Source organism: Taudactylus pleione, unplaced genomic scaffold, assembly GCF_031769625.1.
Source record: "Taudactylus pleione unplaced genomic scaffold, aTauple2 ptg000134l, whole genome shotgun sequence".
Taxonomy (NCBI): Eukaryota; Metazoa; Chordata; class Amphibia; order Anura; family Myobatrachidae; genus Taudactylus; species Taudactylus pleione.
Window position 1 is genome coordinate 2,383,220 of NW_028284536.1, and position 18,369 is coordinate 2,401,588.

Below are 18,369 nucleotides of genomic sequence, written 5' to 3' on the forward strand. Positions count from 1 at the left end.
TCCCCCTGAGCCCTTCCCAGTGTATAGAGAGGTAACACTATATAAGCTCTATCTATTCCCCCTGAGCCCTTCCCAGTGTATAGAGAGGTTACACTATATAAGCTCTATCTATTCCCCCTGAGCACTTCCCAGTGTATAGAGAGGTAACACTATATAAGCTCTATCTATTCCCCCTGAACCCTTCCCAGTGTATAGAGAGGTAACACTATATAAGTGCTCTATCTATTCCCCCTGAACCCTTCCCAGTGTATAGAGAGGTAACACTATATAAGCTCTATCTATTCCCCCTGAGCCCTTCCCAGTGTATAGAGAGGTAACACTATATAAGCTCTATCTATGCCCCCTGAGCCCTTCCCAGTGTATTGAGAGGTAACACTATATAAGTGCTCTATCTTTTCCCCCTGAACCCTTCCCAGTGTATATAGAGGTAACACTGTATAAGCACTCTATATATTCCCCCTGAGCCTTTCCCAGTGTATAGAGAGGTAACACTATATAAGCTCTATCTATTCCCCCTGAGCCCTTCCCAGTGTATAGAGAGGTAACACTATATAAGCTCTATATATTCCCCCTGAGCCCTTCCCAGTGTACAGAGTGGTAACACTATATAAGCTCTATCTATTCCCCCTGAGCCCTCCCCATTGTATAGAGAGGTAACACTATATAAGCAATCTATCTATTCCCCCTGAGCCCTCCCCAGTGTATAGAGAGGTAACACTATATAAGCTCTATCTATTCCCCCTGTGCCCTTCCGAGTGTATAGAGAGGTAACACTATATAAGAGATCTATCTATTACCCCTGAGCCCTCCCCAGTGTATAGAGAGGTAACGCTATATAAGCTCTATCTATTCCCCCTGAGCACTTCCCAGTGTATAGAGAGGTAACACTATATAAGCTCTATCTATTCCCCCTGAGCCCTTCCCAGTGTATAGAAAGGTAACACTATATAAATGCTCTATCTATTCCCCCTGAGCCCTCCCCAGTGTATAGAGAGGTAACACTATATAAGCGCTCTATCTATTCCCCCTGAGTCCTTCCCAGTGTATAGAGAGGTAACACTATATAAGCTCTATCTATTCCCCCTGATCCCTTCCCAGTGTATAGAGAGGTAACACTATATAAGCTCTATCTATTCCCCCTGAGCCCTTCCCAGTGTATAGAGAGGTAACACTATATAAGCTCTATCTATTCCCCTGATCCCTTCCCAGTGTATAGAGAGGTAACACTATATAAGCTCTATCTATTCCCCCTGAGCCCTTCCCAGTGTATAGAGAGGTAACACTATATAAGCTCTATCTATTCCCCCTGAGCCCTTCCCAGTGTATAGAGAGGTAACACTATATAAGCTCTATCTATTCCCCCTGAGCCCTTCCCAGTGTATAGAGAGGTAACACTATATAAGCTCTATCTATTCCCCCTGAGCACTTCCCAGTGTATAGAGAGGTAACACTATATAAGCTCTATCTATTCCCCCTGAGCCCTTCCCAGTGTATAGAGAGGTAACACTATATAAGTGCTCTATCTATTCCCCCTGAACCCTTCCCAGTGTATAGAGAGGTAACACTATATAAGCTCTATCTATTCCCCCTGAGCCCTTCCCAGTGTATAGAGAGGTAACACTATATAAGCTCTATCTATTCCCCCTGAGCCCTTCCCAGTGTATAGAGAGGTAACACTATATAAGCTCTCTATATATTCCCCCTGAGCCTTTCCCAGTGTATAGAGATGTAACACTATATAAGCTCTATCTATTCCCCCTGAGCACTTCCCAGTGTATAGAGAGGTAACACTATATAAGCTCTATCTATTCCCCCTGAGCCCTTCCCAGTGTATAGAGAGGTAACACTATATAAGTGCTCTATCTATTCCCCCTTAACCCTTCCCAGTGTATATAGAGGTAACACTGTATAAGCACTCTATATATTCCCCCTGAGCCTTTCCCAGTGTATAGAGAGGTAACACTATATAAGCTCTATCTATTCCCCCTGAGCCCTTCCCAGTGTATAGAGAGGTAACACTATATAAGCTCTATATATTCCCCCTGAGCCCTTCCCAGTGTACAGAGTGGTAACACTATATAAGCTCTATCTATTCCCCCTGAGCCCTCCCCATTGTATAGAGAGGTAACACTATATAAGCTCTATCTATTCCCCCTGTGCCCTTCCGAGTGTATAGAGAGGTAACACTATATAAGAGCTCTATCTATTACCCATGAGCCCTTCCCAGTGTATAGAGAGGTAACGCTATATAAGCTCTATCTATTCCCCCTGAGCCCTTCCCAGTGTATAGAGAGGTAACGCTATATAAGCTCTATCTATTCCCCCTGAGCCCTTCCCAGTGTATAGAGAGGTAACACTATATAAGCTCTATCTATTCCCCCTGAGCCCTTCCCAGTGTATAGAGAGGTAACACTATATAAATGCTCTATCTATTCCCCCTGAGCCCTCCCCAGTGTATAGAGAGGTGACACTATATAAGCTCTATCTATTCCCCTGATCCCTTCCCAGTGTATAGAGAGGTAACACTATATAAGCTCTATCTATTCCCCCTGAGCCCTTCCCAGTGTATAGAGAGGTAACACTATATAAATGCTTGGCATGTTGATAAATTACATATTTTGATATTTTGGTACAAGCAGTTCTTTTTTGTGATGCTAATTAATATTGTGAGAACTTTGCCTCTAGCTAAACACTTACATGCTGCAATAGTTGAACACATTTTTTCTTGTGACATTAATAGAATGCTTAGTGTTAAGTAACGCCTAAAATAATTAGGATGGACAGTGTGCATAGTTACTATTGTGAAATAATGTACAATAAAGAATGTCCTCTTCCCTGTTCCTCCTTTGCTACTTCCTTGTGTAGTTCCTATAAAGCGCTCAGCACTTCCCCTGGGTCACACACACTTCTCCGGGACTCAGATATGTCTCCTGTTACTGGCTCCGTCTTGCTGCTTATCCTGTGCTGTGTGGGCTCCTCAGCTACAGATCCAGCTAACTCCATCCTAGATCCAGGTAAGTAACACATCTGAATGCAGGAAGACCCTCCTGAGTTACAGAATAGCGACGTTACACTTATACACTGTGACTCAGTGGCGTAACTATGGAGGGTGCAGGGGGTGCGGTTTCTATGGGGCCCGGTGGCTTAAGGGGCCCGCCGGCCCAGCGATTGCACCCCCTGCACCCTCCATATGCCGGACGCCCACTGAGATTGTGTTACCAGCGGACGCCCGGCTCCTAATCAAACCTCCGGCGGCAGCCGGAGGACGGAGCTCACTCCGTCTTCCGGATCCCGCAGTGCACTATGGGAGTGACATCGTGACCTCACTCCTATAGTTTCGAGGAGCTGGGGCCGGGGCGGACGGCGGCTTCGCTTCACAAGAGCGGGGATAAAGGTAAGTGGTTATTTTTTTTGTGTGTGTGCATGCGCGCGCTCGGGGTCAGGGGGGGCAGCTACAGGGGGCTCACTGCTGGGGGCATTACAGGGGGCAGCTACAAGGGGCTCACTACTAAGGGCAGCTACAGGGGGCTCACTACTGGGATCTCGCTACTGGGATCTCGCTACTGGGGGCTCACTACTGGGGGCAGCTACAGGGGCTCACTACTGGGGGCATTACAGGGGGCTCACTACTGGGGGCAGCTACAAGGGGCTCACTACTGGGGGCATTACAGGGGGCCCACAACTAGGGGCATTACAGGGGGCTCATTACTGGGGGCAACTACAGGGGGCTCACTACTGGGGGCACTGCGTAAGGGGCACCATTACAGTGGGCATTTAATGTTTTAGGGGAACTACTATGGTTATTGTGTAAGACCTAAGTTAGGGGGGGCCACTTAAAAAAGTTGCTATGGGGCCCAAAAAGTTCTAGTTATGCCCCTGCTGTGACTGATACACTAATGTGTGAATGAATCCTGTAGTGTGATGATATTCTGTATGATGAATCTCTCTGAATGCTTTACCATTGCAAGAGAACACAATATAGATATTTCTATATGTACTGTAGTATTATAAAGGTAAGATCCTATTTTGTGCTGATGTGATTCTATAGGTTCCTACTTAAAAGCTAATTGCACTTTGTAGATGTTTCCTTAATTCTTCAAACTATAGAAAGTCCCTGCCCTGCATATTACAGTATGGTCAGAGCCTATTGCAGTAGTGGTACAGTCATATGTTTCTGCTTCTATCAAGTGATGTGGAAACTAAAAAGGTTATAAGTAAATGGGTATAGAAATATGCCGTTATATGTAGGAGATGGGTATAAAAATATGCCATTATATGTAGGAGATGGGTATAGATATATGCCGTTATATGTAGGAGATGGGTATAGAAATATGCCGCTATATGTAGGAGATGGGTATAGGAATATGCCATTATATGTAGGAGATGGGTATAGAAATATGCCGTTATATGTTGGAGATGGGTATAGAAATATGCCGTTATATGTAGGAGATGGGTATAGAAATATGCCGTTATATATAGGAGATGGGTATAGGCATATGCCATTATATGTAGGAGATGGGTATAGGAATATACTGTTATATGTAGGAGATGGGTATAGAAATATGCCATTCTATGTAGGAGGTGGGTATAGAAATATTCCGTTATATATAGGAGATGGGTATAGAAATATGCCGTTATATGTAGGAGATGGGTATAAGAATATACTGTTATATGTAGGAGATGGGTATAGAAATATGCCATTCTATGTAGGAGATGGGTATAGAAATATGCCGTTATATATAGGAGATAGGTATAGAAATATGCCGTTATATGTAGGAGATGGGTATAGAAATATGCCGTTATATATAGGAGATGGGTATAGAAATATGCCGTTATATGTAGGAGATGGGTATAGAAATATGCCGTTATATGTAGGAACTGGATAAAGAAATATGCCGTTATATGTAGGAGATGGGTATAGGAATATACTGTTATATGTAGGAGATGGGTATAGGAATATGCCGTTATATGTAGGAGATGGGTATAGGAATATGCCGTTATATGTAGGAGATGGGTATAGAAATATGGCATTCTATGTAGGAAATGGGTATAGAAATATGCTGTTATACAGTCAGGTGCATAAATATTGGGACATTGACAGAATTCTCATATTTTGGCCTCTATTCACCACCACAATGGCTTTGAAATGAAACAAACAAGATGTGCTTTAACTGCTAACTTTCAGATTTAATTTGAGGGTAATTACATCTAAATCAGGTGAACGGTGTAGGAATTACAACAGTTTCTAAATGTGCCTCCCACTTTTTAAGGGGCCAAAAGTAATGGGTCTATCAACTCAAAAGCTATTTCATGGACAGGTGTGGGCTATTACCTCGTTATTTCATTATCAATTAAACAAGTAAAAGATCTGGAGTTGATTCTAGGTGTGACATTTGCATTTGGAATCAGTTGCTGCCGACTCTCAATATGAGATACAAAGAGCTGTCACTATCAGTGAAGCAAGCCATCATTAGGCTGAAAAATCAAAACAAACCCATCAGAGAGATAGCAAAAACATTAGGTGTGGTCAAATCAATTGTTTGGAACATTCTTAAAAAAGAACGCATCGGAGAGCTCAGCAACACCAAAATACCCGGAAGACCACGGAAAACAACTGTGGTGGATAACAGAAGAATTATTTCCCTGGTGAAGAAAAACCCCTTCACAACAGTTGGCCAAATCAAGAACACTCTGCAGGAGGTAGGTGTATATGTGTCAAAGTCAACAATCATGAGAACACTTCACAAGAGTGAATATAGAGGGTTCACCACAAGATGTAAACCATTGGTGAGCTACAAAAACAGGAAGACCAGATTAGAGTTTGCCAAACAACATCTAAAAAAGCCATTACAGTTCTGGAAAACATCCTATGGACAGATGAGACAAAGATCAACTTGTACCAGAGTGAAGGGAAGAGAAGAGTATGGAGAAGGAAAGGAACTGCTCATTATCCAAAACATACCACCTCATCAGTGAAGCATGGTGGTGGTAGTGTCATGGCATTGGCATGTATGGCTGCCAATGGAACTGGTTCCCTTGTATTTATTGATGATGTGACTGCTGACAATAGCAGCAGAATGAATTCTGAAGTGTTTCGGGCAATATTATATGCTCATGTTCAGTCAAATACTTCACAACTCATTTAACGGCGCTTCACAGGGCAGATGGACAATGACCCGAAGCATACTGGAAAAGCAACCAAAGAGTTTTTTAAGGCCAATATGTGGAATGTTATGCAATGGCCAAGTCAATCCCCTGACCTGAATCCGATTGAGCATGCATTTCACTTGATGAAGACAAAACTGAAGGGAAAATGCCCCAAGACCAAGCAGGAACTGAAGACATTTGCAGTAGAGGCCTGGCAGAGCATCAACAGGGATGAAACCCAGCATCTGGTGATGTCTATGCGTTTCAGACTTCAGGCTGTAATTGCCTGCAAAGGATTTGCAACAAAGTATTAAAAAGTGAAAGAATAATTTAGGATTGTTTAGTTTTTCCAATTACTTTTGCCCCTTAAAAAGTGGGAGGCACATATAGAAACCGTTGTAATTCCTACACCGCTCACCTGATTTGGATGTTATTACCCTCAAATTAAATCTGAAAGTCTGCAGTTAAAGCACATCTTGTTTGTTTCATTTCAAAGCCATTGTGGTGGTGAATAGAGGCCAAAATATGATAATTCTGTCAATGTCCCAATATTTATGCACCTGACTGTATGTAGAAAATGGGTATAGAAATATGCCATTATATGTTGGAGATGGGTATAGAAATATGCCGTTATATGTAGGAGATGGGCATAGAAATATGCCGTTATATGTAGGAGATGGGTATAGAAATATGCCGTTATATGTAGGAGATGGGTATAGGAATATGCCGTTATATGTAGGAGATGGGTATAGAAATATGCCGTTATATGTAGGAGATGGGTATAGGAATATGCCATTATATGTAGGAGATGGGTATAGAAATATGCCGTTATATGTAGGAGATCTGTATAGAAATATACCGTTATATGTAGGAGATGGGTATAGAAATATGCCGTTATATGTAGGAGATGGGTATAGAAATATGCCGTTATAAGTAGGAGATGGGTATTGGAATATGCCGTTATATGTAGGAGATGGGTATAGAAATATGCTGTTATATGTAGGAGATGGGTATAGGAATATGCCATTATATGAAGGAGATGGGTATAGAAATATGCCGTTATATGTAGGAAATGGGTATAGGAATATGCCGTTATATGTAGGAGATGGGTATAGGAATATGCCGTTATATGTAGGAGATGGGTATAGAAATATGGATGGCTTCACTGTAGTCAAAAGCATTTTGGATATTTTTATAGCTGCGTACCAGAAATTGTGCTCATACCAGAAATGTTACCCCTTGCACGATGTAGAGATACAATACAATGAACCATGCTAACCACAGCTAAACTCAACTTTTCTTATGCTCTTCAACAAATTTATGAACTTTTATATTTGGAATCTGGATCAGAAGATATTTTCATGTTACAGATTTGTAATCTCTACAGCACTCACCCCACCCTCCACCATTCAGAGTATTATGCACACGATGTCTCATACAAAGCTGCATCCAGATGTTTTCCCATGTAAAACATACAACTCGCACAGTGTAATAGGATGTGAGCCTAAGACCCACACAAAACTAGTTAAAAAATTTGCACAATAATAGATCTGTTTCAGGCTAGCCAGTTTAGCCTGAGCAGCAACATGTAGCAGAAGCCTGCACAGATCAGTGAGATCCATTAGGTTTCTGTGTGTACAAAGGGTATGAAAGTGTTAAAAAATTAGGTGAAGTCTTCCCCCAAGAGCACAACCAGCACCAAGCTCTGTGAGCCAATCCTGGTTGTAAAAATATGGGGTATTAAAAGACTTGGGGGTCCCCAGTATTTTCATTCACCAGCATCAGGCTGTGACTCAGTTCTGGCTGTGGATATATGGGGAAAAAAATGAGTAGGGGTCCCCACATATTATCCTCAAAGAGCACTTGGCTCTAGCTAGTGGGGGTATAATTCCACAGCAGTGGGATACACTTGATGGGGACCCCAGTCAAAACATTCACAACCCCACACTAGTCAGCTATAGGCAGAGGTTCCTCAGAAAATGGTAACCCCCATAAAGGAGTTCCCCACTTGAGTATATACCAGGCTGATATCCCGGGCTATCCTTTGTGCCCCTGGGTAATAGGTGCAGAGTTTATGTGTATAAAATATAAATAATATTGTAATTTGCAGTGGGACTACTGGTCCCAGAGTCCTGTGCCGACATGTTGGCACTTGGAGATCCCCAAGTGCTGACATTCCGAGACCTAAGGGCACCTCTAGTCCCATTGTAAAGAAAATATTGAACAAAAGACATGACACACCAAATATTGTATTAGTTTAATACACAGTCACCCGTACTTGCACTCACACTCACACTACAGAATCACCTACTCCACGGTGTTCATCTGTCCTCTTCTCCATGCAGGAATCCTGGGACTTGACAAAATACAAAAATGAAGTAGCAGAGCCCATGGACAATAGTACTGTACTCTAAGTATTGTCATTCCTGAATGAGCATTCAGCTGCAGCAATGCCCATAGAAATCGATGGTCAGATCATTCATTGGCTGATAGAGGCAAGCCCCCGGTTCTCTCTGCCAATAACCACTTCATCCCTTAGACTTCAATGGTAGGAGGTGCCTAGTTATTCAATTTCATTCTTACCACTGAAGTCTATGGGGGAATAATTTATTGGCTGAGAGGGCCGGGGGCTTGCCTCTCTCTGCCAATAAGTGGTCCACGGCTGGTGGCTCATTTGGGATGTGTTGTACTTAGAGTACAGTACCATTGTTAGTGGGCACAAGTAATTCATTTTTTTTTAACTTTACCAAGACCCAGGATGCCTACATGGAATGAAGAGGACCTGAACCAAGGAGTGGGTGAGTATTTAAATTTTTTGTTAAAGCCAGGATTGGGGATTCTACTGGAAAAAGGGACGGAGTAGCAGCAGGGAGGTAAGTATTTCTACTAATTACTAATGCTTTGTTTGGCTAAATATTGGGCTATTCATGTGAATGTCCTAATGATCTAGATTGGGGGATAATTAATAATTTTAGGTAAGGACAATATTAATTAACATTTTAATTACAGGGGTCATATAAATTTATTAATTTTCTATGGGGCATTCATATTTGATTCATCAAGAGGGTAATCATTGTATATTATGAGGGCAAAACCTATAGTATAGTGCATATCTGGATCTCTTTTACAACAAATAAAAACTAATTTATTATTTAACACACAGCAACAGTCCATGTTTATGAGCACAGATCGTTCATGGAGTGTGGTGTATTTTGTTGATGTTAAATAATGGAGATATTGGGCTGACTCGTCTGTGTTGATGTTGTGCTCCTCCATTGGCACTAGGGCATCTACTACTCCAGCCACATGTACAGGTTTGGGGAGCACAAATGAAGGGGTGTAAATCAGTATGTTACCAGTAGATCCATGGGCTCATAATCTGGTTCCTGCTGTCTGATGATGTGACATATACCGAGGCATTAATACACCAATAACAACATGATATTTGCAACAGCTCAGTGATGATAGAGTCAAAGTATCAACTTACTGTACTCTCTTACTGTACTCACTTACTGTACTCACTCACTGTACTTATTTACTGTACTCACTTACTGTACTCAATCACTGTACTTATTTACTGTACTCACTTACTGTACTCACTCACTGTACTTATTTACTGTACTCACTTACTGTACTTACTGTACTCATTTATTTACTCTAATCACTTACTGTACTCACTTACTGTACTCACTCACTGTACTTATTTACTGTACTCACTTATTTACTCTAATCACTTACTGTACTCACTCACTGTACTCACTCACTGTACTTATTTACTGTACTCACTTACTGTACTTACTGTACTCACTTACTGTACTTACTGTACTCACTTATTTACTCTAATCACTTACTGTACTCTTACTGTACTCACTTACTGTACTCACTGTACTCACTTACTGTACTCACTGTACTCACTTACAGTACTCACTTACTGTACTCACTGTACTCACTTACTGTACTCACTTACGGTACTCACTTACTGCACTCACTTACTGCACTCACTTACTGCACTCACTGCACTCACTGTACTCACTCACTGTACTCACTATACTCACTGCACTAACTTACTATACTCACTTACTGTACTCACTCACTTACTGTACTCACTCACTGTACTCACTTACGGTACTCACTCACTTACTGTACTCACTTACTGTACTCACTTACTGTGCTCACTTATTGTACTCACTTATTGTACTCACTCACTTACTGTACTCACTGTACTCACTTACTGTGCTCACTTATTGTACTCACTTATTGTACTCACTCACTTACTGTACTCACTTACTGTACTCACTTACTGTTCTCACTTACTTACTGTACTCACTTACTGTACTCACTCACTTACTGTACTCACTTACTGTACTCACTGTACTCACTTACGGTACTCACTTACTTACTGCACTCACTTACTGTACTTACTGCACTCACTTACTGTACTCACTTACTTAATGTACTCACTATACTCACTGCACTAACTTACTATACTCACTTACTGTACTCACTCACTTACTGTACTCACTTACTGTACTCACTTACTTACTGTGCTCACTTATTGTACTCACTCACTTACTGTACTCACTTACTTACTGTTCTCACTCACTTACTGTACTGACTTACTGTACTCACTCACTGTACTCACTTACTGTACTCACTCACTTACAGTACTCACTCACTTACTGTACCTCTCCAGGCAGCTAATCATATTCCTACCCCTCATGTTACCTCCATAAGCTTTTCTCCCCACTCTCCCCCTCTGTGCATTGCACATAGATTTTACATCAGTTTTGTCTGCACTCACAATTGAATCATATACAGCCCACTAAGAGCTCTGCAATCTGGCCAGACCAATAAGCAACATGTAGCACTTATCCTGGAGCTCAGGCCGGGGAGCCGGGGAAATTCCAGGTGGGCCAAACTGTTTCATAGCCACACACACTCTATCATGGGAGGGTGGGGACTATGGTGATGGCGATGTTCACTGTAGAAGTGCCAGGCTGCAGTGCTTCTGCTTGCCAGGCAGTCATCAAGGCCAACCCAGCTGGCATCTACACACAGAGGAAAAAGCACTGCACTATGTACTTCCCATGAGCCTCTGTGGATGGATCAGGGGAGCATGTGTACAGCTCTCATTGTTGGAGCCCATCACATGTTCCTCTGACCCTGACTGGAGATCAGCAGCAGCACAGCCTCAGACTGTGCCTGGTCTCCTGGCTGACATAGGCTTCTTGTGAGTACAGCAATGCTCCCAGTCTGCTGCTGTGTCTTCCCATCCCAGCACCCTTTCTCCAAATTACTGTTCCTCCCAGCACCCCTGCTCACAGTCCAATCACTCCTGCTCCCAGTCCCAGCACTACTGCTCCCTCTCTCAGCCCTCCTGCTCCCTGTCCCAGCACTCCTGCTCCCTGTCCCAGCGCTCCAGCTCCCTCTTTCAGCCCTCCTGCTCCCTCTCCCAGCCCTCCTGCTCCCAGTCCCAGCACTCCTTCTCCCTCTCTCAGCACTCCTGCTCCCAGTCCCATCACTCCTGCTCCCAGTCCCAGCACTCCTGCTCCCAGTCCCAGCACTCCTTCTACCTCTCTCAGCACTCCTGCTCCCTCTCCCAGTACTTCTGCATCCTGTCCCAGCCCTCCTGCTTCCTGTCCCAGCCCTCCTGCTCCCTGTCCCAGCACTCCTGCTCCCTGTCCCAGCACTCCTGCTCCCAGTCCCAGCACTCCTGCTCCCTCTCTCAGCACTTCTGCTCCCTCTCCCAGCCCTCCTGCTCCCTCTCCCAGCACTCCTGCTCCCTCTCCCAGCTCTCCTGCTCCCTCTCCCATCAATCCTGCTCCCTCTCCCAGCCCTCCTGCTCCCTCTCCCAGCACTCCTGCTCCATCTCCCAGCACTCCTGCTCCATCTCCCAGCACTACTGCTCCATCTAGCAGCACTCCTGCTCCATCTAGCAGCACTCCTGCTCCATCTCCCAGCACTCCTGCTCCCTGTCCCAGCACTCCTGCTTCCTCTCCCAGCACTGCTGCTCTGTGTATCAGCACTCCTGCTCCCTCTCCCAGCACTCCTGCTCCTTGTCTCAGCCCTCCTGCTCCCTCTCTCAGCCCTCCTGCTCCATCTCCCAGCTCTCCTGCTCCCTCTCTCAGCACTGCTGCTCCTTGTCTCAGCCATCCTGCTCCCTCTCTCAGCACTCCTGCTCCCTCTCTCAGCACTCCTGCTCCATCTCTCAGCACTCCTGCTCCCTCTCTCAGCCCTCCTGCTCCCTCTCTCAGCTCTTCTGCTCCCTCTCTCAGCTCTCCTGCTCCCTCTCTCAGCACTCCTGCTCCCTCTCCCAGCACTCCTGCTCCCTCTCTCAGCACTCCTGCTCCTTGTCTCAGCCATCCTGCTCCCTCTCTCAGCACTCCTGCTCCCTCTCTCAGCACTCCTGCTCCCTCTCCCAGCCATCCTGCTCCCTCTCCCAGCACTCCTGCTCCCTCTCTCAGCACTCCTGCTCCCTCTCCCAGCCATCCTGCTCCCTCTCCCAGCCCTCCTGTTCCCTCTCTCAGCACTCCTGCTCCTTGTTCCAGAATCCCTGTGCCACCCACTCCCTACACCCATATTCTAGTTTCCTGTTCTTTTTATTCTTAGTCCCAGCATCCCTGCTCCCAATCTTCTGTTCCTCCTTTTCCCAGTCCCAGCACATCCTTCCAGTCTGTCATCCCTTCCTCTCCCACTCACGGAATTACTTATCCCATTCCGCTGTTCTTTCCCTCCTAGTCCCAGCATCCCTATATTCAGAGTGAAAAAGTTAAAGAGCTGAATGATTTATATGGTAGCCAATGGGAATGATGTGGGAGGAGCTGTGAGAGGTGATATAAGCTGGTGGTGGCTATGTGCAATAGTTTTTGTTTTCCGGGGAGCAGACATTACCCTCCCGTCCCTTGCTCATCTCAGTCTGCGCCATATGTATGTGATCACTGATGCCAAGGGGCAGAATTGTAAGCCAGTTGGCAGCATAATACTCTGCTTGGATCAGCCCTAATGTGTGTACTCAGGTCTATTACCAGGAACAGAACACACACAGGAGTCACTCATTAGGCGGGAGATGAGCCTCTCGGCGCTGTCTGGCTGCATGTTACCCTTATACCCTTATAGTGGATGGATCTGGGAGATATAAGGGATATTTCCCAAGGTTTAAGCGTTGTCATTTAAGGACATTGGTATTTTTCTAACCTTATTATGTTAATTATTCACTGTAATGTGATTTCCTATCATTTGTAATCATCCATTTATGATATAACTGCAGTATATTAAATATTTCTCAATTTTTTTTAGTAATAATTGTGACTTTATTAAAGTTCATTTTACCTTTGAATTTTAGGGATTGATGGTATCTTTACTATACAGAAACTCGGCACTTGTCCCGCAGATGTGGATTACCCAACCTGCAAAGACTCCATGTTAGCATCAGAATGTAAGACAGACAAAGACTGCAAGGGGGAGAGAAAGTGCTGCTACTCGGGCTGCCGAATGCGCTGCCTGCTGCCTGTGGGAGGTAAGAGATGGCGATTGCTCACATGATGGCAGGAGACCATTCTCCTCTCTAATCTGTGTGACCAGCAACAACATAATATTTGTGTATTTATATTAGGGATGTACAGGCTCGGATAGGTTAGAGTTTGCACGCCGAGTTCAGAGTTTTCCCTCCAAAAAACAGGACTCAGAAAGAGGCAAATCATCATCTTGCATGGACAAACATCATCATTCCTGGATAAAAGTCCAGGAGTGATGATGTTTGTCCATGCAAGATGATGTTTAGGGTCTTTCTGTGTCCCATTTTTGGGATGGGAAAATCCAAAATCGGCGTGCAAACTCTAACCTATCCGAGCCTGTACATCCCTAATATATAGTCTATATTATTAGCAGAATGTATGGTGATACCAGTTACAGATCATTCAGGTTCTGTGTGACATCTTTCTGTTTCAGAGGAGATTATTAAACTGTCAACCCTTGGTCTCTGGGAGGTGCTCAGGCCAAAGACCCCGGTGCACATCCATATATATATGTCAATAATCCCTTTAATACATCACTAAGATTTATTATGCCTTTTGGATCAATTGTCAGGCATACATTTTTTTTAAAAGAGCACTACATGATCGCTGTGAGCTTAGGTTTAGTAAAACTATAAAGCAGCTTCATGCCCCAATAATTTGTATATTAAGAGCAAGAACATATTCCAAATATCTTTGGGATATGGTGCAAGTACAATTTTTGAGTCCTGTTTTTGATTTGCCAATTCTACAGTAATTAGAGCTGAAATGATGATCCCTATCCTCTATGATACAATATGGTGCAATTCAGATGGGACTATAAACAATTTATACCAGATTCCAATGGACACAAAATGTTCTGAGCATATGGGTGGAATCAGCAAATATCTTACTGGACAGTTTTGAAATTGTGACTTCTCTACTTTCAGTATGCGGCAACGTGCCAGCAATGTACGATAGCATGCCACCACAGCCCCAGGGCATCAGTCACATGCCTTCTTCTGTAATAGTTCTTACATGTCTGTAATACTATTATTGTCTTGTGCCTGAGAGCTGGATCTGGGAGAATCATTTCTCTTTATCATGCAACAAGTTTCGTGGGTGGAATCTTTTCTGAGTAGGTAACATATGGTGAGGGACAGCACTGGTAGGTGCCAATTCTCAGAATACTTATATTGGGCAGGACGATGGCTCAGTTGCTGGTACTAATAGTAACAATAAGTTAAAAATAAAAATGACAATAATAAACTCTATCCTTCATTGTGTTTCTATTTATTTTCAGATAAGATAAACTCATGCCCTTACTTCAATTCTTCTATATGTATATATGCCAAGCCTGGCGCACCCCCAGAGTGCCACAGTGATGACCAGTGCCAAGGAACTGACCGCTGCTGCTGTGTCGGTTGTAGAAGCCAGTGCACCCCAACTGGTAAGAAGGCCAACCACCCAGGAAAATGGATGTTCTTCTAGTGAATGGATAATTATCAGCCTAATAAATGCATGAATGCCACACATATCAGATTTTTGGGGGGGCCGACCAAATGATATTTGTAATATCAAAAATCCCCAGGGTAAATAGCAAACACATGACATCAACAAACAATTGTCTATGAGATAGGAAAACCTGACACAAAGGGGAGCAGAGCCAGGTTACATTGGGAAAGGAGGAATGGGTAATAACCATAAAGTATAATGGTCAAAACCATAAAACCACTGGGAGATCAGCCAATCAGGTTCAAAGTTCATGCCCCCCAATGGAAATGTTGCAAGTACGAAGCACAAGAACCCAATGCAAATCACGAATGCACATGTTTGATTTATAATTATAAGATCAGTTCTATTGATCTAGAGATTGAATAGTTCCCACCCTAAACTCCCAATCCTGCAGCGTAAGTGGCCGCACCTATACAAAATGCAAGTGTGACAAAATAGTCCAAACTCTTAGACACTAAGACATGCCTGGCCAGCCTGTGGCTCTCCAGCTGTTGTGAAACTACAAGTCCCAGCATGCTTTGCCACAGTTTTATTTTTAGGGTATGCAAAACCATTTGCAGGGGATGCTGAGATATGTAGTTTCAGAGCAGCTGGAGAGCCACAGGTTGGCCAGGCCTGCACTAAGACACCACTTCAGTACAGCAATAAGCTAATACAGAGTTGTGCCCTCATACACCTATCCTTGGTCTGGGTACAGTACTTAGGATTAGTATTTTTGGAATAAATGAAATGGCATGAAGTTACTAATTAAGTATAATGATGTTTGGCATGAGAGATGCTGTAGGTCACTCGTATTGGATGTTTGCTTTATACCCAGATTAGTGACTGAGGGGTCTATGTACTAAAGCCTTGGAGAGAGATAGAGTAGGTGAAGATAAAGAGCCTGATTCAGAGACGCTCGCTGCTGGCACTACAGTACAGAATGCACAGTCACAGGCAGCATCTGCTGATTACAATGATATACACCATGCCTATATTCTGTGTGTGATGTGTACAGTACAGTATGTACAGTCACAGGCAGCGTCTGCTGATTACAATGATATATGCCATGCCTATATTCTGTGTGTGATGTGTACAGTACAGAATGCACAGTCACAGGCAGCATCTGCTGATTACAATGATATACGCCATGCCTATATTCTGTGTGTGATGTGTACAGTACAGTATGTACAGTCACAGGCAGCATCTGCTGATTACAATGATATGTGCCATGACTATATTCTGTGTGTGATGTGTACAGTGCAGTATGCACAGTCACAGGCAGCATCTGCTGATTACAATGATATACGCCATGACTATATTCTGTGTGTGATGTGTACAGTACAGTATGTACAGTCACAGGCTGCATCTGCTGATTACAATGATATGCGCCATGCCTATATTCTGTGTGTGATGTGTACAGTGCAGTATGCACAGTCACAGGCAGCGTCTGCTGATTACAATGATATACGCCATGCCTATATTCTGTGTGTGATGTGTACAGTACAGTATGTACAGTCACTGGCAGGGTCTGCTGATTACAATGATATGCGCCATGCCTATATTCTGTGTGTGATGTGTACAGTACAGTATGCACAGTCACAGGCAGCGTCTGCTGATTACACTGGTATGCGCCATGCCTATATTCTGTGTGTGATGTGTACAGTACAGTATGCACAGTCACAGGCAGCGTCTGCTGATTACACAGATATGTGCCATGCCTATATTCTGTGTGTGATGTGTACAGTACAGTATGCATAGTCACAGGCAGCGTCTGCTGATTACAATGATATGTGCCATGCCTATATTCTGTGTGTGATGTGTACAGTACAGTATGCACAGTCACAGGCAGCGTCTGCTGATTACAATGATATGTGCCATGCCTATATTCTGTGTGTGATGTGTACAGTACAGTATGCACAGTCACAGGCAGCGTCTGCTGATTACACTGATATGTGCCATGCCTATATTCTGTGTGTGATGTGTACAGTACAGTATGCATAGTCACAGGCAGCGTCTGCTGATTACAATGATATGTGCCATGCCTATATTCTGTGTGTGATGTGTACAGTACAGTATGTACAGTCACAGGCAGCGTCTGCTGATTACAATGATATGTGCCATGCCTATATTCTGTATGTGATGTGTACAGTACAGTATGCATAGTCACAGGCAGGGTCTGCTGATTACAATATGCGCCATGCCTTTATTCTGTATGTGATGTGTACAGTACAGTATGCATAGTCACAGGCAGTATCTGCTGGTAACAATGATATGCGCCATACCTATATTCTGTATGTGATGTGTACAGTACAGTATGCACAGTCACAGGCAGGTTCTGATGATTACAATGATATGCACCATGCCTATATTCTGTATGTGATGTGTACAGTACAGTATGCACAGTCACAGGCAGGGTCTGCAGATTACTATGATATGCGCCATACCTATATTCTGTATGTGATGTGTACAGTACAGTATGCACAGTGTGACACAGTCAGATTAGGAGGTCCCTCTCCTGGGTAGGGGACTCCTTCCTTACACACACACACAGCAGCAGGGAAGCAGCACACCAGTCTGGAAGTGAGTACAAGCTGGTCGGCGCCAGTCTTTATTGTACAATGTCAGAAATAACATAAAGAAAACATAAACATAAATTCTAGCCCTGTCGGGGCACTAACTTCACAGGTAGTTCCCTCACTACCAGAACCTGGCAGGGCCTAATGCCCTCACCAGCAACAAAGCACAGCACAGTACTCACAGATAGGTTTTCCAAGTGTCTCTGAGCAAACTCCCTGTCTGCTCTCCCAGGTGAGACCATCAGCCCTAAACACACTAGGCTTATATTGGCCACTCTCAGGTGGAAACCCTAACAAGCCTGTTACCAGGCTAAGAGAACCAAAACCTGAAGTGTCCGTGGGTGGATGCCTCCCTCTCCTCTCACCCACAACCCCCAGGTCCCAAACCGGCTTTTCAAAAAGCCGAAACTCAAGCCTGCTACACTACAGACTTTCTCCTGGGGGTTTAAAATACAAAAGACAGGAATCTGGGACAAATGTACCTGCCACAGACCACTTTACCAGTGATCCTATCACATATCCCCCCCCTTTGTTTCAACCTGTGGGGCGGAACAACTGAAGCCCCCAAACAATGAACGCGTGACAACGCATCAGCATTGGCCAGCTGGCTTCCTGGCCTGTGTTCCACTGAAAATTTAAAAGTTTGTAACGCCAAGAAC

The 18,369-nt window shown here is 43.9% G+C and overlaps 1 protein-coding gene across 2 annotated transcripts in view; it reads left to right on the forward strand.

The window, feature by feature from the left end:
- The first annotated feature begins 2,876 nt into the window (after positions 1 to 2,876).
- The window catches only part of LOC148523022 (WAP four-disulfide core domain protein 8-like), a 31,502-nt gene continuing 16,009 nt past the window's right edge, over positions 2,877 to 18,369 (forward strand). For both annotated transcript variants that reach the window (XM_088473317.1, XM_088473318.1), the window contains exons 1-3: positions 2,877 to 3,014; positions 13,490 to 13,663; positions 14,941 to 15,087. In XM_088473317.1, the coding sequence (XP_088329443.1) occupies positions 2,924 to 3,014; positions 13,490 to 13,663; positions 14,941 to 15,087 (412 nt within the window). In that variant the 5' untranslated portion in view covers positions 2,877 to 2,923. The remainder of the gene's footprint in view (positions 3,015 to 13,489; positions 13,664 to 14,940; positions 15,088 to 18,369) is intronic.